This window comes from Chamaea fasciata, unplaced genomic scaffold (assembly GCF_029207755.1).
Source record: "Chamaea fasciata isolate MVZ Bird 193981 ecotype frontalis unplaced genomic scaffold, bChaFas1.0.hap1 SCAF_484, whole genome shotgun sequence".
NCBI lineage: Eukaryota > Metazoa > Chordata > Aves > Passeriformes > Sylviidae > Chamaea > Chamaea fasciata.
The window spans coordinates 15,634-35,619 of NW_027094569.1; the positions used below are offsets into that span (position 1 = coordinate 15,634).

The 19,986-nt window shown below is 66.0% G+C and overlaps 1 protein-coding gene across 1 annotated transcript; it reads right to left on the bottom strand.

The window, feature by feature from the left end:
• Positions 1–1,398: 1,398 nt before the first annotated feature.
• LOC136305555 (glutamate receptor ionotropic, NMDA 2D-like) lies at positions 1,399–14,215 on the bottom strand. Its single transcript, XM_066208823.1, is given in 14 exon segments — positions 1,399–1,422; positions 2,774–3,549; positions 3,552–3,726; positions 4,311–4,540; positions 5,817–6,004; positions 7,131–7,291; positions 8,457–8,686; positions 9,046–9,171; positions 9,986–10,139; positions 10,682–10,838; positions 11,191–11,402; positions 12,091–12,205; positions 12,521–13,113; positions 13,805–14,215. Coding segments are annotated over 14 exon segments (3,552 nt in total).
• Between the last annotated feature and the right edge of the window lie 5,771 nt (positions 14,216–19,986).

Sequence of the window (19,986 nt, forward strand, 5' to 3'; positions counted from 1 at the left end):
GTGTCCCCTCCCATTGTCCCCTCCCGGTGTCCCCTCCCAATGTCCCCTCCCATTGTCCCCTCCCGGTGTCCCCTCCCAATGTCCCCTCCCATTGTCCCCTCCCATTGTCCCCTCCCGGTGTCCCCTCCCAATGTCCCCTCCCGGTGTCCCCTCCCGGTGTCCCCTCCCAATGTCCCCTCCCGGTGTCACCTCCCGGTGTCCCCTCCCGGTGTCCCCTCCCGGTGTCCCCTCCCAATGTCCCCTCCCGGTGTCACCTCCCGGTGTCCCCTCCCATTGTCCCCTCCCAATGTCCCCTCTGATTGTCACCTCCCGGTGTCCCCTCCCCGTGTCCCCTCCCCGTGTCCCCTCCCCGTGTCCCCTCCCGGTGTCCCCTCCCGGGTCCCTCCGCACGGGGCCGCGGCTGGAGCAGGAATAGAAAAGCTCTTTATTCTGGGGCTGGAACTGGGGGGGGACAGGGGGTGACACGGGGACATTGGGGTGACAGGGATACGGGGGGGTGATGGGGACGTTGGGGGGTGACAGGGACAGGGGGTCACAGGGACACGGGGGGTGCCAGGGACAGGGTGAGGGGACGTGGGGGAGTGACAAGGATGGGGGATCACAGGGACACAGGGGTGACGGACAGGGGGTGACAGGGACATGGAGGGTGGCTGGGACATGGGGAGGTGACAGGGACGGGGGTCACAGGGACACGGGGTGGCAGGGACAGGGTGAGGGGACGTGGGGGGTGACAAGGACAGGGGTGACAGGGCCATGGGGGGTGACGGGACGAGGTTGTGGCAGGGACAGGTGACAGGGACACGGGGGGGGGGTTACAGGGTCACACGGGGGGTGACAGGGACAGGGGACACGGGGCCCGCGCGGTGGCCCCGGGATCACAGTCGCGGTGTGGCGATGTCACGGTGCCGCGGTGTCACCGTCACTCACAGTTTCGTCTCCCCCCCTTCCCCCCACCCCCCCGTTAATGAATGAGTTATTTAATTAATTCATTAATTAAAAACGTCATCAGCAGCGCGGGGCGGGGGAGGGGCGGCCGCCCCCGGGGGACACGGGGACAGCGGATGGTGCCAGCCCATCCCCCACGGCACAGGGCGGGGGACAGGAGTGTCCCCAACACCCGGCGCCGTGTCACCCCCCGTGGCTGGGGGGAGGGGACGCTGTGGTGTCCTCCGGGGGCTGGGGGGGGGTCACAGTGTCACCCTCGGGGACCGGGCGTGGCCTCCGTGGCGGTGGGGTCACCTGCGGGGTCACAGTGTCACCCGCAGGGTCACAGGGTCACCAAAGGGTCACCTGTGGGGTCACAGTGCCACCCACATGGTCACAGTGTCACCCGCAGGGTCACAGGGTCACCGACAGGGACATGGGGTCACCTGCAGGATCACAGTGTCACCTTCGGGGTCACAGTGTCACCCGCAGGGTCACCTGTGGGGTCACAGTGCCACTCACATGGTCACAGTGTCACCTGCAGGGTCAGTGTCACCCGCAGGGATGTGATGTCACCCCTGGGGACAGGCGGTGATGTCACCCACAGGGTCACAGGGTCACCTCTGGGGTCACAGTGTCACCCGCAGGGATGTGGTGTCACTCGTGGGGACAGGCATTGATTGTTGTCACCCACGGGGTCACAGTGTCACCCGCAGGGACAGGGACACCCACGGTTGTCCCCTGGGGCTGTGTTGGTGGCCGTGGTGTCACCCTTGGGGACAGGGTGACTCGGCTCTTGTTCGTGGTGGCACTTCAGGGACGAGGGGACAAAACCTCAGCGGGGACCTGCCCTTGTCCCGCCTGGTGTCACTTCACGGGGACCTGTCCTCGTCATCCCTGTCCCCGTTGTCACCACGAGTGCCACCAGTCCTTGTCCTGGCCACTGTCACCGTGGGTGCCTCAGGGACGTGTCCGTGTCCTCGCTGTCACCGCAGCTGCCACCGGGGCCTGGCCTTGTCCTCGCCAGTGTCACCACGAGTCCTGGTGGCTGTCACTTCATGGGGACCTGTCCTTGTCCTCGCTGTCCTTGCCGGTGTCCCCCGGGTGACATCGTCCTCGTCCTCACTGATGTCACCTCACGGTCCCCTCCGTGTCCTTGTCCTTGTCACTGCGGGCGCCTCGTTGTCTCTGTTGTCACATCAGGTGCCACCAGCCCGTCCTTGTCCTCGCTGGTGTCACCTCAGGAGATGGGGAGGACCCCTCCGTGTCCTCGCTGTCACCGCGGGGGTGACACCGCGGGGGTGACACCACGGGGGTGCCCAGGGTGTCCCCAAGGTGTCCCCAGGGGTGTCCCCACGTCCCCTCCCCCCCCCCCGGTCATACCTCGGACTCGAGGCTGGAGAAGTGGGCGGAGCCTCTTCGCGCCCCCAGCGGCGGCTCCGCCCCCCCGCGGGCCCCGCCCCCGCAGCCGTGGTGGGGAGGGGCCGGGGGGGGAGGGGAGGGCGCCCCGCCGTGGTGGGGGGAGGGGTGATGGTGATGACGATGACGATGGTGGTGGTGGTGGTGGGGGGTGGGGCGGGGGTCCCCAGAGCCCCCCCCAGAGCCCCCCCAGGCCCCCCCTCCTCCTCCCCCCCCCGCCGCCGCCCCTCCCCCCCCCCATGCGCTCAGGTCCTCCAGGCTGCGCGAGGCCGGGGGGGGGCGGCGCGCGCAGGGGGGGCCGTGCCGGCGGGGCGGGGGGGGCACCCCCCAAAACCCCCCGCCCCAGAGCCCCCCCCCGGAGCCCCAGTAACCCCCCGGGGGCGGCGGGGGGGGGAGGGGCGGCAGCCCCCAGCGCCCCGCCCCCCCGGGCCCCCTCCCAGTCGCGGAGCCGCTCGGCCGAGCAGCTGCGGCAGCGGGGGGGCGGCGGGGGGGGCGCGTAGTGCGGGGGGGGGGACCCCAAGAACTCCAGGCTGCCCCAGGCGCCGCCGCCCCCCAGGGCCGCCCCCCAGGGCCCCCCCAGTTTCTCCGCCGACCAGCAGCGGCCCGGGGGGGGCGGCGGCAGGGGGGGCGGGCCGCGCTCGGGCGCAGAAATACGGGGGGTGCGGGGGGGCGCACCAGCACGGGGGGGGGCCCCGCGCGGGGGGGGGGCGGGGGGCTCCGCGGGGGGAGGGGGCCCGGCGGCGGAGGGCGGCGGGGGAGGGGCGGCGTCGCAGCCCTCCGAGTCCGAGTCGGAGACGTCGGGGTACAGCGGGGGGGGGGGCCCCGCCAGGTGCGGGGCGGGGGCGTGGCCCCGGCACAGGTGCGGGGGGCGGGGCGGGGGGGGCCGCAGCAGGGGCTGGGCTTCGGGGTCGCCGGCGGCGCGGGGCGGGGGGCGGCGCGGCCGCTCGCGGGGGGGCGCGGGGGGGCTCCGCTCGTCCTCGTAGGCCAAGCGCGCGTAGGCGAAACGGGGGTCGGCGTCCCCGCCGGCCTCGCGGGGCGCCCCCAGGGGCTCGTAGAGGCCGCGGGGGGGGCGGCGGGGCCAGGGCGGGGGGGTGAAGGGGTCGGGGGGCGTGCGGGGGGGCGAGCGCGGGCAGGGCCCCCCCCGGGCCAGCCCCTGCGGTTCGATGGGGCCGTAGAAGCGGTGGAAGGAGTCGGGGGGGCCCGGCGCGGGGGGGGCGTGCGGCGGGGGGGCCGCCAGCGCTCGGGGGGGGGGCGGCGGTCGCGGAGGGGGCGTGGGGGTGGGCAGGGCCGGGGGGGTGGGCGGGGGGGGCCGCGCAGGGGGCGCGCAGGGCGTGGGGGGGGGGCGTGGGGGGGGTCCTCGGCGCTGCAGCAGCTGTACATGCCCTGCGGGGGGACGGGGGGGGACACTTGGGGGACGCGGTGGCACTTTGGGTGGGGGGCAGGGAGTGTCCCCAGTGTGTCCCCGGGTGCCACCGTGCCCCCTTAGTGTCCCCCAGTGTCACCATGTCCTCCCATGGCCCCGATGTCCCTAATCCCCCCGTCCTTGATGTCCCCATGACCACCCTGTCCCCAATGTCCTCATGTCCCCAGTGTCCCCAATGTCCCCACATCACCCAATGTCCCCCCGTCCCTGATGTCCCCGATGTCCCCAGGCCCCTCTCCCCAGGGTCTCCACGTCCTCCTTGTCCCCAATCCCCCTGTAACCCCCCCAATCCCCCCCTGCGTCCCCCCTATCCCCAATGTCCCCTGTCCCCAATCCCTCCCCACCTCCCTGTCCCCAACGTCCCCAATCCCCCCAGTGTCCCCAATCCCCCCGATGTCCCCAATGTCCCCAATATCCCCATTCCCCCCCCATTGTCCCCGATGTCCCCAATCCCCAATATCCCCAAAACCCCAGTGTCCCCAATATCCCCAATGTCCCCAACCCCCCCCCGCGACGTCCCCGTTGTCCCCAAACGTCCCCGTACCCTGCTGATGGCCAGCAGGCAGCGCAGCCGCCCAGGTGTGCCCAGGTGCCGCAGCTTCCAGTGCACCAGGTGCTCCCAGGCGAAGACCAGCAGGCTCAGCCCCATGGCCACCAGCAGCATGTAGAACACGCCGGCCATGTTGTCGATGTCCAGCTTGCTGCTCATCACCTCCAGCTTCTCCTGGTGGCAGATGCCCGACAGCCACAGGCGCTCCAGCATCTCGATCTCGTCTGCGGAGGGGCCACGGGGTGGGTTTAGGGGGCTGGGGAGGCGGCCTGGGGGCTGGGAGGGGGCCTCGTGGTGGCGTTAGAGGGGCTGAAGGGCATCCCGGGGGGTTTGATGGTCATCTCGAGAGGGTTGATGGTCATCTAGAGGGGTTGATGGTCATCTGGAGGGGGTTGAAGGTCATCTAGAGGGGGTTGAAGGTCATCTAGAGGGGGTTGATGGTCATCTAGAGGGGGTTGAAGGTCATCTAGAGGGGGTTGATGGTCATCTAGAGGGGGTTGAAGGTCATCTAGAGGGGTTGAAGATCATCTAGAGGGGGTTGATGGTCATCCAGAGGGGGTGATGGTCATCTAGAGGGAGTGATGGTCATCTAGAGGGGGTTGAAGGTCATCTAGAGGGGTTGGAAGGTTGTCTTGAGGGTTTGAGGCGTCATTTTAAGGTGTTAGAGGGTCATTCTGGGGGTCATCTCATGGGGTCAGAGGGTCATTTGGAGCAGTTGGAGGGTCATCTAGAGGGAGTTAATGGTCATCTAGAGGGGTTGGAAGGTCATTAGAGGGGACTGAAGGTTGCCTCGAGGGCCTGGGAATCTTCTCAGGATCTCCAGGGTCATTTTGGGGGGCTGGGGGTCACACTCTGGGCTTGGGAGTCACATCCCAAAAAGTCCAGACACCCCTGGACCTCTCCAGGACTCCCCAAGACCCCCAAAGCCACCGAGGAGATGGAGCAGGGCCAGGTCCATGGGGTGCTGCCAGCAGGACCCCAAGTCACCCTAAACCTCCTGAAGACCCCCCAAAACCCCTCCAGGACCCCCTCAAACCCACTAAAACCCCTCCAAACCCCTCCAGGATCTCCTCAAATCTACTATGGACTCCCCAAAACCCCTCCAGGACCTCTCCAAATCCACCAAAGACCCCTCAAAACCCCTCCAGGACCTCTCCAAATCCACCAAAGACCCCCCAAAACCCCTCCAGGACCTCTCCAAACCCACCAAAGACCCCTCAAAACCCCTCCAGGACCTCTCCAAACCCACCAAAGACCCCTCAAAACCCCTCCAGGACCTCTCCAAACCCACCAAAGACCCCTCAAAACCCCTCCAGGACCTCTCCAAATCCACCAAAGACCCCTCAAAACCCCTCCAGGACCTCTCCAAATCCAACAAAGACCCCCCCAAAACCCCTCTAGGACCTCTCCAAACCTACTAAAGATCCCCCCAAACCCCTCCAGGACCTCCTCAAACCCACTAAAACCCCTCCAGGACACCCAAAGACCCTCCAAACGCACCGTCCCCCAGGAGCTGCAGCAGGGCCAGGTCCACGGGCCGTTTCCAGCGGGAGCCCCGCTGCAGGGCGATGCCGTAGCCCGTGGAGGCGAAGACCTTTCCCGAGCCGATGGTGACCAGCTTGCAGCCCTCCTCCTTGCGGGCCATGTAGTTCAGCACGGCCGCGTCGTAGATGAAGGCGTCCAGCTTGCTGCGGGACGCGCCCCGCCGCCCTCAGCCACCCCATAATAATCCCCCTTTTCCCCCTGGGTTTGCTAGCCCCCCCCCCCCCGTACCCCGTTTTTTCCCCCCATTTTCTCCCCCATTTCCCGTTTTCTTCCCCCTGTACTTAATTTTCCCCCCCCCTGCACCCCATTTTTTCCCCCCTGTACCCCATTTTTCTCCCCCTCTACTCAATTTCCCCCCCCCGTACCCCATATTTCCCCCCATTTTCTCCCCATTTCCCCCCCATACCCCATTTCCCCCCCCATACCCCATTTTCCCCCCATTTCCCTCTCCTTTGCCCCATTTTCTCCCCCGTTTCCCCCCCGTACTCCGTTTTTCCTCCGTACCCCATATTTTCCCCCATTTTCTCCCCCAATTCCCCCCCTTTACCCCATTTTCCCCCCCACACCCCATTTTCTCCTCCCCATACCCCATTTTCTCCCCCCCATACCCTATTTCCCCCCCCATACCCCATTTCCTCCCCCCTTTACCCCATTTTCTCCCCCGTTTCCCCCCCCGTACTCCGTTTTTCCCCCCGTACCCCATATTTTCCCCCATTTTCTCCCCCAATTCCCCCCCTTTACCCCATTTCCCCCCCCATACCCCATTTTCCCCCCATACCCCATTTTCCCCCCTATATCCCATTTTCTCCCCATTTCCCTCTCCTTTACCCCATTTTCTCCCCCATTTCCCCCCACACCCCATTTTCCCCCCCTATACCCCATTTTCCCCCCATTTTCTCCCCCATTTCCCCCCCCATACCAAATTTTCTCCCCCCTTTACCCCATTTTCTCCCCCATACCCCATTTTCTCCTCCCCATACCCCATTTTCTCCCCCCTTTACCCCGTTTTCTCCCCCCATTTTCCCCCCTATACCCCATTTTCCCCCCATTTTCTCCCCCATTTCCCCCCCATACCAAATTTTCTCCCCCCTTTACCCCATTTTCTCCCCCATTTTTCCCCCCTATACCCCATTTTCCCCCATCTTCTCCCCCATTTCCCCTCCATACCCCATTTTCTCCCCCATCTCCCCCCCATACCCCATTTTCCCCCCCCGCACCCCGTTTTCTCCCCGCTTTCCCCCCCTTTGCCCCGTTTCCCCCCGTTTTTACCCGCTTTTGAGGTGCTGCAGGGCGTCCTCGACGCCGCGCTGGTTGTAGCGCACCATGTAGCTGTGCATGGCCGGGTAGTTGCTGCGGATGTTCTTCTCCGTGCTGCCGTTGGGCACCGTCCCGAACTTCAGCGGGGGATACTGCTCCTGGGGCCGCTGGAACTGCGCCCCAAAACACCAAAAATAACTCAAAACCCCACGAAAAATACCTCGAAAACACCAAAATCCCCAAAACCGCAAAAATAGGAATGTGTGAAAACCCCAAAGGTGCCAACAGGGACACACAGAGACAGGCAGGAAACGCCCCAGGGATGTTTTTGGGGTGCTGCTCCTGGAACTGCGCCCCAAAACACCAAAAATTAACTCAAAACTCCCCCCAAAATACCTCAAAAACACCAAAAACCAAAAAAAACCACCCCAAAATAGGGAGATGCAAAAACCCCGGGGATGTTTTTGGGGTGCTGCTCCTGGGGCCGCTGGAACTGCGCCCCCAAAACCCACAAAAACCCCGGTGTCCCCTGGTGACCCCCGCTGTCCTCGCTGATGTCCCCCCCTCAGTGTCGCCCCCTCAGTGTCTGCTGTCCCCCTGCTGTCCCCCGGTGTCCCCAGTGTCACCTTGCGGTCACTGAGGCTGGACACGGTGTCCCCCCAGTGTCCCCCCTGGTGTCCCCCAGTGCCCCCCGGTGTCCCCAGTGTCCCCCCGGTGTCCTCCAGTGTCACCTTGCGGTCACTGAGGCCGGACACGGTGTCCCCTCAGTGTCCCCACAGTGTCCCCCAGTGTCCCCAGTGTCACCTTGCGGTCACTGAGGCCGGACACGGTGTCCCCTCAGTGTCCCCACAGTGTCCCCCAGTGTCCCCTGTGTCACCTTGTGGTCACTGAGGCCAGACACGGTGTCCCCTCAATGTCCCCACAGTGTCCCCCCGGTGTCCCCCGGTGTCCCCAGTGTCACCTTGTGGTCACTGAGGCCGGACACGGTGTCCCCTCAATGTCCCCACAGTGTCTCCCGGTGTCCCCCGGTGTCCCCTGTGTCACCTTGTGGTCACTGAGGCCGGACACGGTGTCCCCTCAGTGTCCCCACAGTGTCCCCCAGTGTCCCCTGTGTCACCTTGTGGTCACTGAGGCCAGACACAGTGTCCCCTCAATGTCCCCACAGTGTCCCCCGGTGTCCCCAGTGTCACCTTGCGGTCACTGAGGCCAGACACGGTGTCCCCTCAATGTCCCCCCGGTGTCCCCAGTGTCACCTTGCGGTCACTGAGGCTGGACACGGTGTCCCCTCAATGTCCCCCCCAGTGTCCCCCCGGTGTCCCCCGGTGTCCCCAGTGTCACCTTGCGGTCGCTGAGGCCGGACACGGTGTCCACGTACTCCTCCTGGATCATGAAGGCCGCCAGGTTGGCGGTGTAGCTGGCGAGGAAGATGACGGCGAAGAAGGCCCAGACCAGCACCATGATCTTGCTGGTGGTGCCCTTGGGGTTCTCCACCGGCACCGAGTTGTTGAACACCAGCGCCCACAGCAGCCAGATGGATTTGCCGATGGTGAAGGTGGAGCCCCCGGCGCCTGGGGGGACAGGGGACACGGGGACGGGGTCACACGGGGTCACACGGGGTCACCCAGGGACAGGGGACACCAAGGGGTGACACAGGGACAAAGTGCCACCAATGGTCACAGCAGCCACATGGATTTGCCGATGGTGGAGGGGACACAGGGGACAGGGTCACCTGGGGTCACACGGGGTCACCCAAGGACAGGGGACACCGGGGAGGGTCACGAGGTGACACAAGGGGGTCCCATCGATGGCCAGAGCAGCCGATGGATTTGTCACCGTTCGTGACCATGGAGTTCCCCAGCGCTGGGGGACACCAGGGGGGGGTCACAGGGGACACCGGGGGTGACACGGTGACACCGGTGTCACTCACGCTGGCCGCTGGCCAGGCTCCGGTTGTAGCCCACGGGGCTGAAGTACTCGAAGATGAAGACGGTGACGGCCACCACGGTGAGACACATGACGAACATCATCACCCACACGGCCGGGCTGTACGGCTCTGGGGACACAGGGGACATCGAGGGGACATCGAGGGGACATAGGGTGACACAGAGATGTGGGGGGGACGGACCCAGGGAGGTTTGGGGAATCCCAGAAGCGTTTTGGGGATCCCAGTCGGGTTTGGGGTACCCAGGAAAGTGGAGGGGGACACGGTGCCACCAATCCCAGTTGAGATTTGGGGGTCCCAGTTGGGGTTAGAGGGATCCCGGTCGGGATTTGGGGGATCCTGGTCGGGATTAGGGGCTCCCAGTTGGGTTTTGGGGGTCCCAATTGGGATTTTGGGATTTTGGGGTACCCAGGAAAGTGGAGGGGGACACGGTGCCACCAATCCCAGTTGAGATTTGCGCGTCCCAGTTGGGGTTAGAGGGATCCCAGTCAGGATTTGGGGGGGTCCCCAGTCAAGATTTGGGGATCCCAGTCGGGATTTTGGGGATCCCGGTCAGGATTGGAGGATTCCAGTCAGGGTTTTGGGGGTCCCAATTGGGATTTTGGGGTCCCAGGTGGTTTTTGGGGTACCCAGGAAGGCGGAGGGGGACACTGTGCCGTAGCTGCGGGACACCATGACGCTGATGCCGGTCAGGATGGGGGGATCCCGGTCGGGATTTGGGGATTCCAGTCAGGGTTTTGGGGGTCCCAATTGGGATTTTGGGGTCCCAGGTGGTTTTTGGGGTACCCAGGAAGGTGGAGGGGGACACTGTGCCGTAGCTGCGGGACACCATGACGCCGATGCCGGTCAGGATTTTGGGGGATCCCAGTCGGGATTTTGGGGGTCCCAATTGGGATTTTGGGGTCCCAGGCGGTTTTTGGGGTACCCAGGAAGGCGGAGGGGGACACGGTGCCGTTGCTGCGGGACACCATGACGCTGATGCCGGTCTCTACGAAGGGCACGGAGAAGTCGATGATCTCGGAGCGCTCCTCGTTGATGGTCAGCGAGCCGATGGCCATGTCCGCCCGCCGGTAGAACACCTGCGCGGGGCGGGGCGGCCTCAGGGGCGGGGCCACGGGGGGCGGGGCCAGAGAGGGCGGGGCCAGGCTGAAATTTTGGGGTCGCCCCCCACGCTCTCCCTGATCCAGTGTGCCCCCCCTTGCCGTGGGCTCTCCACAGGCGGTTTGGGGGTGTTTTTGGGGTACGAGGATCCATTTTGGGGGTTCAAGGAGCTGTTTCGGGGTGCAGAGGGCTGTTTTGGGGCTCAGGGATCCATTTTTGGGGTGCAGGGATCCATTTTCGGGGTGCAGGGAGCTGTTTTTAGGATACAGGAAGCTGTTTTCGGGGTGCAGAGGGCTGTTTTGGGCTTCAGGGATCCATTTTCGGGGTGCGGAGGGATGGTTTTGGGGTTCAGGGATCCATTTTCGGGGTGCAGAGGGATGGTTTTGGGGTTCAGGGATCCATTTTTGGGGTGCAGAGGGATGGTTTTGGGGTTCAGGGATCCATTTTTGGGGTGCAGAGGGATGGTTTTGGGGTTCAGGGATCCATTTTCGGGGTGCAGAGGGCTGTTTTGGGGCCCCACCTCGCCCACCATGCCGTTCCAGACGCCGTCGATCTTCTTGCCGTGCTTGCCGTTGGTGACCAGGTAGAGGTCGTAGGTGAAGCCCAGCGCCCGCGCCAGCCGCTTCAGGATGTCGATGCAGAAACCCTTGCAGCACTTCTTCTCGAATGGAGGGGGGCTGCAGGGGACCCCAGAAGTCGTGGGGTCACCTCCAGGGTTTTGGGGACACCCCGAGGGTCTTGGGGACACCCCCAGACTGCTGGGGGACACTCCCAAGGTGGAGGGGACACCCCCAGAGCAGGGACAGTAGGATACCTCCAAGGTGGTGGGGACACCCTGAGGGTCCTGGGGACACCCCCAAATTGGTGGGGACACCCCCAGGGTCTTGGGGACACCCCCAAGGCCGAAGTGTCACCTCCAGGGTGACAGTGACACCTCCAGAACACAGGTGTCCCCTCACCCATTACAGGTGTTACCCCCATGTCCCAGGTGTCCCCACCCATCCCAGGTGTCCCCCAGGTGTCCCTCACCTGGCGGTGCGGTTGAGCTGGCGCCGGCAGGGCACGGAGTCGCGGATGCAGGTGCCGGTGGCGGGGTCGATGTTCTCCACGATGACGAAGGGACGCTCCTCCAGCGTGGCCACCGTCAGGTGCCGCCCGTCCTCCACGGGCTGCAGGAAGCGCCCGTAGCGCGACCACACCGGGTACTTGAGCCTGAGCACCTGCTGCTCCCAGCTGCCCACCTGGGGACAGGGAGGGGACAGGTAGGGACACACCTGGGGACACTGCAGAGCCTTGGAACAGGCCAAGGTGTCACCGTGATGGGATGTCACCACCCATCATGTGACCACACCGGGTACTTGAGCCTGAGCACCGGCTGCTCCCAGCTGCCCACCTGGGGACACCCAGAGGGTGACAGGCCAAGGTGTCACCGTGATGGGATGTCACCCCGGCCAGGTGTCACCGCTAGGGACAATGACAGGGTCTCCCCAGTGGGCAGTGGGTGGCCGAAGTGTCACCATGCCAGGTGACAATGACGCCATCACCTTGGGGAGCAGGGCGCGGTGGTGTCACCACGGTGGGACATTGCTGCTGGGGACAACGACAGGATGGCCGCGGTGGGGAACCAGCCAAGGTGTCACCGTGCCAGCGCAGGAGGCTGAGCCGCGTCCCCGTCACCGCCCAGGTGTCACCGCCACCCCGGGGTGCCACGTTGTTGTGACAACACAGCGTGACGGTGGCATGAGGGGGCGGGATGGGGAAGAGCAGATGGCACCAGGCCCTGTGGGGACACTGTGGTGGCACCGTCACTGGGCCTGGAATTCCAGCACTGAGCAGACGGGCGGCCTGGGGGACACCTCTGTCCCTGTGGGTGACATCCTGACATCCCTGTCCCCATGGTGACACCCCTGTCCCCGAGGTGACACTCACCACCTCCCAGGTGCGCTCCTTGTTGAGGGAGATGACGACCAGCGAGGGGTTCACCAGGTACCCGTCCTCATTGAAGGAGAAATCCTTCTGTCCCCACGTGATGTTCATGAAGTACCTGTCCAACACGGCCACCAGTGGGGACAGGGTCTCCCAGGTGTCCCCAACACAACTCCAACCACGTCTAGAACCACCTGAATGTCCCCAACCCAACCCCAACCACACCTAGTGTCACCCAGCTGTCCCCAAGCCAACCCCAACCACGCGTAGAACCATCTGAATGTCCCCAACCCAACCAAACCCCGACACAAATCGTGTCTAGAGCCACCTGAATGTCCCCAACCCAACTCCAACCACGTCTAGCATCACCCAGGCGTCCCCAAGCCAACCCCAACCACACCCGACGCGTCCCCAAAGCCCCGCCCCGCCCCACCTGTGCAGGTTGTCATTGATCTGGGTGACGTTGGGCGCCCGGCAGTCGTTGTTGAACTCGGGGATGAAGCCGTAGTCGTGCAGCAGCGCCTCGGCGCCCTTGGCCACGATGGCCACGCCGTTGCGCACGCGGTGCTGCAGGTCGTCGCGCCAGCCGGCCGACAGCACGGCGAACAGCCCGGCGGGCGCGTGCTCGGGCAGCTGCTCGCTGCCGCCCAGGTTGGTGCCCACCACGAACCAGATGTAGCCGGGCCCGGTGAGGCCGGCGTCGCGGGCGGCGCGGAACACGGCCTCGGCCTCGTCGCGCGAGCAGTAGAGCAGCCGGATCTGCGCCGACACCTCGCGCAGCTGCCGGCGCGTCCGCGCGCCCTCGGGGTCGTCCGTCAGGTTCAGGGTGACCACGCCGCGGTGCTCCCAGCCGATGAAGCTGCTGTCCGTCAGCACCTCCACGTAGTCCACGAAGTCCTCGTAGCCCGGCAGCAGCGTGGTGACCACGGCGAAGGCTGTCCAGTCGTACTCCTCCAGCACCTCGAAGATCACCTGGAGCTGCTGCTCCGTGGAGGAGCCCAGCTGCAGGAAGGTGGAGCCCTTCTCCTGTGGGGGGGTGGGGTGGGGAGACGTGGGGAGGGGGGGACACAGGGTGGGGACAGTCACGTTGGGGACGGCTGGGTGACACTGGACACGGTTGGGGTTGGGCTGGGGACAACTGGGTGACACTGGACACAGTTGGGGTGGAGCTGGGGACAACTGGGTGACACTGGGCATGGTTGGGGTTGGGCTGGGGATGTTCAGGTGACACTGGACACGGTTGGGGTGGGGCTGGGACATGGTTGGGGTTTGGGGACCGTTGGGTGGGGTGGATCTACACACGGTTGGGGATGTTTGGGTGACACCAGACGGGCTCGAGGACAGCTGAGTTGGGGACATTCAGGTGGCTATAAACACGGCTGGGGTTGGGTTGGGGACAGCTGGGTGGCTCTGGACACAGCTGGGGCTGGGTTGGGGACATTCAGGTGGCTCTGGACACAGTTGGGGACATTCAGGTGGCTTTAGACACAGTTGGGGCTGGGTTGGGGACATTCAGGTGGCTCTAGACACGGTTGGGGCTGGGTTGGGAACATTCAGGTGGCTCTGGACACAGTTGGGGACACCTGGGCAGCCCTAGACAGGACTGGGGTTGGGGACAGTCAGATCGAGGACAGCCGGTCGGTTCCAGATCCACCTGGGGACACCCGCGCGTCCCTCGACCCGGGGACCGCCCTGGGGACATCCTGGGGGGCGTCACCTTGGGCGTGAGCACGATGGCGGAGCCGCCGTTGACGCCGATGATGGGCACGGAGGTCTGGGCCGAGATGAAGTCCAGGATCTGCGCCACGGCCTCGGAGCGCGTGTCGTCCTCGAAGACGACGCCGTGGATGCGCAGCGAGGACAGCACGTCGCACAGGCGCACGATCAGGCTGCGCGGGTTGGTGTCGTTGAGCACCACGCCCACCGGGTTGACGTCCAGCGAGAAGTTCCGAAAGGTTCCGGGCGCCAGGCGGGGCCCGGCGGGGCCGTAGGAGGCCCCGCTGAGGATGACGGCCACGTTGAGCGCGCGGCGCGGCGCGGCGGCCGGCGGCTCCAGGAAGGGGCTGGCGCAGGCCAGGGCCAGGGCGAGCAGCATCCTGCCGGCGGGGACGGCGACCGGGGGGCTCATCGCGCCGCCGCCGCTGCGCCCTGCGGGGTCACGGCGGGGACCGGGTCACCTGGGGCCACCGGTGACTGGCGGTGACCAGCAGAGACCACCGGTGGCCAACAGTGACCACTGGTAGCCAACAATGTCCACCAGTGGCCAACAGTGACCATCTGTGACCACCAGTACCCAACAATGCCCACCAGTGGCCAACAGTGACCACCAGTGACCACAGTGCTCACCGGTAACCACCAGTGACCATGAGTGCCCAACAGCACCCAACAGTGACCACTGGTGACCACCAGTGACCACCAATGTCCACCAGTGACCCCTCAGTGTCCACAAGTCCCCATCAGAGACCACCAGTCCCCACCAGTGTCCACCAGTGACCATCTGTGACCACCAGTGACCACCGGTGACCACCAGCAGCCACCACTACCCACCAGGGCCCACCAGTGACCACCAGTGTCCACCAGTGACCATCTGTGACCACCAGTGTCCACCAGTAACCCCCAGTGACCACCAGTACCCAGCAGTGACCATCTGTGACCACCAGTGCCCACCAGTAACCCCCAGTGACCACCAGTACCCACCAGTAACCCCCAATGCTCAGCAGTGACCACAAGTACCCAGTAGTGCCCACCAGTAACCCCTGAGCACCAGGGAAAGGTCAGGCATGGTGGTGATGCTGCCCACCGCTGCCCACCAGTGCCCACCAGTGACCACCAGTAACCCCAGCCACTCCCCAGCACAAAACCCCGTCACCATCCCCAAAACAGCGGGGACAAACCTGTGCCAGCGGGTGACAAACTGGTGTCACCATCTGCAGGGACAAGCTGCTGTCACTGTCCCCAGGAATGAAGCTGGGGACATAAATCTGTCACCATCCCCGAAACAGCGGGGACAAAGCCCTGTCACCGTCCCCACGACGGTGACAAAGCCTCGCTGGTGGGTGACAAACTGCTGTCACCGTCCCCAGAACAGCAGGGGACAAACGTGTGCCACCAGGTGACTAAACCCTGTCACTGTCTCCAAGCCAGCAGGGGACAAACCTGTGCCAGGGGGTGACAAACCCCTGTCACTGTTGCCAAAACAGCGGGGACAAACCCTTGCCGGCGGGTGACAAACCTGTGTCATTGTCCCCAGAAGAGCAGGGACAAACCCGTGCCAGGGGGTGACAAACCTGTGTCATTGTCCCCAGAACAGCGGGGACAAACCCGTGCCAAGGGTGACAAACCTCTGCCACCATCCCCAGAACAGCGCGGAGGGGACAAAGCCGTGTCCCCACGCCCACACCAGCGAGGACAAACTGTCCCCGTGCCGGCCGGAGGGGGACACAACCCCCCGTGTCATTGTCCCCACGCCGGCAGGAGACAAAGCTGTGTCACCGTCCCCATGACGACGGGGGTGACAACTCAGCGTCCTCACCCCTCGTGTTTTCCCCCTTGTCCTCACCCCCCTGGGTGTCCCCCCCGCGGGGTGTCCCCACCCCCTGGTGACACCCCCAAGTGTCCCCAAGGCCTCCGTGTCCCCTCCGTGTCCCCCCTGCAGGTCCTACCTGGCCCAAGCTCCTCTCCGGGGGGCTCTGCCTCATCTCGGCCGGGGGGCGGCACGGACACGACACTGGGGGGGGTTGGGGACACTGAGGGGGGTTTGGGGACACTGAGGGGGTGTTGGGGACACTGAGGGGGGGTTGGGAACACTGACGGGGGGTTTGGGGACACTGGGGGGGGTTTGGGGACACTGGGGGGTGTTGGGGACACTGGGGGGGGTTGGGGACACTGAGGGGTGTTGGGGACACTGGGGGGGGTTGGGGACACTGAGGGGGAGTTAGGGACACTGAGGGGTGTTGGGGACACTGGGGGGGGTTGGGGACACTGAGGGGTGTTGGGGACACTGACGGGGGGGTTGGGGACACTGAGGGGTGTTGGGGACACTGAGGGGGGGTTGGGGACACTGAGGGGTGTTGGGGACACTGGGGGGGGTTGGGGACACTGAGGGGGGGTTGGGGACACTGAGGGGTGTTGGGGACACTGGGGGGGGTTGGGGACACTGAGGGGCGTTGGGGACACTGGGGGGGGTTGGGGACACTGAGGGGTGTTGGGGACACTGGGGGGGGGTTGGGGACACTGAGGGGTGTTGGGGACACTGGGGGGGGGTTGGGGACACTGAGGGGTGTTGGGGACACTGAGGGGTGTTGGGGACACTGGGGGGGTTGGGGACACTGAGGGGTGTTGGGGACACTGGGGGGGGTTGGGGACACTGAGGGGGGGTTTGGGGACACTGGGGGGGTTGGGGACACTGAGGGGTGTTGGGGACACTGAGGGGGGGTTGGGGACACTGACGGGGGGTTGGGGACACTGGGGGGGTTTGGGGACACTGGGGGGGTTTGGGGACACTGAGGGGGAGTTGGGGACACTGAGGGGGGGTTGGGGACACTGAGGGGGGGTTGGGGACACTGAGGGGGAGTTTGGGGACACTGGGGGGGTTTGGGGACACTGAGGGGGAGTTGGGGACACTGAGGGGGGGTTGGGGACACTGAGGGGGGGTTGGGGACACTGAGGGGTGTTGGGGACACTGGGGGGGGTTGGGGACACTGACGGGGGGTTGGGGACACTGAGGGGGTGTTGGGGACACTGGGGGGGGTTGGGGACACTGACGGGGGGTTGGGGATACTGAGTGGGGGTTGGGGACACTGAGGGAGAGTTGGGGACACTGGGGGGTGTTGGGGACACTGAGGGGGTGTTGGGGACACTGGGAGGGGTTGGGGACACTGAGGGGTGTTGGGGACACTGGGGGGTGTTGGGGACACTGGGGGGGGTTGGGGACACTGAGGGGTGTTGGGGACACTGAGGGGGGGTTGGGGACACTGAGGGGTGTTGGGGACACTGAGGGGGGGTTGGGGACACTAAGGGGTGTTGGGGACACTGGGGGGGGGTTGGGGACACACACACAGGGGGGGTTGGGTGGTGGCTGCACCTGGGGGAGGAGGGGACAGTGAGGGGGAGGTCTGGCCCGTCCCCTCCCCCCCCCGAACCCCCAAATGTCCCCCCCAAATATCATAACCCCCCAGAACCCCCCCCAAGCTCTCAAATCCCCACCGGGCCCTCCCAGTTCACCCAGTTGGATCCCAGCACCCCCAGGTCCAGCCTGACACACCCCAACTGGCTCCCAGTCCCTCCCAGTCCCTCAAACTGGTCACCGGTGCCCGCCCCAGTTAAACTCCAGCACCCCCCCATTCCGCCCCAAAAGCCCACCCAGTGCCCCCAAATCCCATTCTAGACCCCCCCAACATCCCCCAGTCCGCCCCCAAACCCTGCCAGTGCCCCCCAAATCCCATTCCAGTCCCTCCCAGTTGGCCCCCCAGCCCCTTCCATTCCTCACTCAGCCCTCCCCAGTCGCCCCATTCCCCCCCCATCCCAACCCTCCCAGTCCCCCCCAGTGCCACCCCAGTGCCCCCAGCAGGGCCCTGGCTCCCTCCCCAGTCCCCCCAGCCCCCCAAACTGGGTCCCAGCTCCCTCTCCATCCCCCCCAATCCCATCCCAGTCCCCTGCGACGAGACCCCAGCGTCACCGATTCCTCCCCCAAACCCTCCCAGTCCCCCCCCCCAGTTTGGTACCATCTCCCCCCCATCCCCTCCCAGCCCTCCCAGTGCCCCCCAGTCCTTCCCAGTGCCCCCCAGTCCGGCCCCGCCGCCGCTCCCACCCCCCCCCCCCCCCCCGCCCTGCAGCACCCGCCGCCGCTCGCAGAATACTAATAGGGCAGACGGGCGGTGCGGCGGGGCCGGCTGTCCGTCTGTCCGTCTGTCCCTGTCCCCGTGTCCCGCTGTCCCCGTGTCCCTGCCCCCCCGGGGGATATCGGGGTGTCCCAGCCCGCAGGGAAAAGGAAGAGGGAGGGTTTGGGGTGGTCCTGGGGGGCTCTGGGCTGCGGTCTGTCGCGGTGTTGGGGTGTCGGGGCGTGGGGAGATCAGGGTTTTTAGGGGCGCCGGGGGATGTCGGGGGGTTTGGGGGTTGTTTTGGGGTCTCAGGGAGCTGTGGTGGGGGGGGTCTTGAGCACTGGGGTGTCCGGTCTTTATTGGGGTGCTGGGAGGTGTCGGGGAGGTTTTCAGCTGTTGGGGGGTGTTGGAGAATCCTGCGGGGGGGGGGGGGTCTCAGGGGATATTGGGGTCCCAGGGGAAGGGGCGCAAGGGGTGTTGGGTGGTCCCAGGGCGTTCTAGGGGGAGGTGGGTGTTCACGGGGGGGCGGTGTTGGGCGGTCCTGAAGGGGTCTCAGGGTGTCCGGGGGGGGGGTGTTGGGGGTTCCCAGGGGTGTCCTGGGGGTGTGCGGTGGGGTCTGGGAGGTCTCTGGGGGTTTTGGGGGTTGTCAGAGAGCTGTGGGGGTGTCCTGGGGAGGGTTTTGGGGGCCCTGGGGGGGTGTCGAGGGTCCTGGGGGGTGTCAGAGAGCTGTGGGGGAGTCCTGGGGGGTCCCGGGGGGTGGCGGTGAGGCTCTCTCAGGTTGTTGGGGGGGGCTGGATGGCGGTCAGGGGTCCCGGGGGGGGCTGTGGGGGGACTGTCACAGTGTCTGAGTGTTGAGGGGGGGTCCTCAGGGAGGGTCCTGGAGGATTGTGAGGAGCTCCCGGAGGGGCTGTGGGGGTCTCAAAGAGGGGCGGCGGGGGGGGGGTCTTTCGGTACCGGGTGGTCCCGGGGGGGGTCTCTGGGAGGGTACATCAGGGTGTCAGGGTGTTGAGGGGGGTCCCGGGGGGCAGTGGGGGGGTCTCAAGGGGGGTTTGTCGGGTGTCGGGGGGTCGCGGGGGGGATCCGTGGGGAGGGGTCTGTGGGGAGGGGTCCGTGGGGAGGGGTCTCCGGCCGGCGCTCACCTCTCACGCTCCCCGCCGCATCCCCGCCGCTGCCGCCGCCGGTCACTGGGACACACCGGCCCGGCCCCGCCCCCTGCGGTAACGGCCCCGCCCCCTCCCGGTACCGACCCCGCCCCTCCCGGTACCGACTCCGCCCCTCCTGGTGAAGACCACGCCCCTCCCGGTACCGGCTCCGCCCCCACCCGGTACCGACCCCGCCCCTCCCGGTACCGACCCCGCCCTTTCCCGGGGGTCGTTTGGGGTCATTTCAGACCCCTCAGAACCCCCCAAGCTCTCCCGAGCCCCTTTAACGCCCCCTGGGCCCTCCCTCAGCCCCTCAATGTCTCTGAAGGGCCCCAGATTCCCCCAGGGGCCCCCAACGTACACCCGCAGTTATCCCAAAGCCCCCTCACGCCCACCCCAAAAGCTCTCAGCACCCCAAATTCCCCCCGGAGCCCCCTCCCAGCTATCCCAGAACTCCCCCAGTTACCCTCCAGGTATCCTCTGGAGATTCTGGGGGAGTTATGGGGCAGCATTTGGGGTCTGTGGGGCAGGTTTAGGGGTCTGTGGGGCAGGAGGGGAGACTGGGCGGCAGCTATAGGGCAGGAGAGCCCTGAGGGGCAGCTGTAGGGAGATCCTGGTGGCCTCAGGGACACTTCAGGGGCCGGGGACAGGGACAGGTGGAGGAACAGGGACAGGCGGTTGCCTCAGGCCAGGTGGCAGCTGGGGACAGCGACAGGCGAGGGGACCGGGACAGAGCCAGTTGGTGGCCCGGGTACAGGCAGTGGGTGGCGGCTTTGGGGACAGGCGGGAGGGCAGGGCCAGGTGGCGGCGTGGGGACCGGGCCAGGCCTCGCGCCGCTGCGCCCGCGGCCGAGCGCTAACGAAGTCCGTTAATCACCTGTCCAGCAGCTGCTTCCAGTCCGGGGCCACGCTTGGGTGACCGTGACAGCAGCGCGGGGA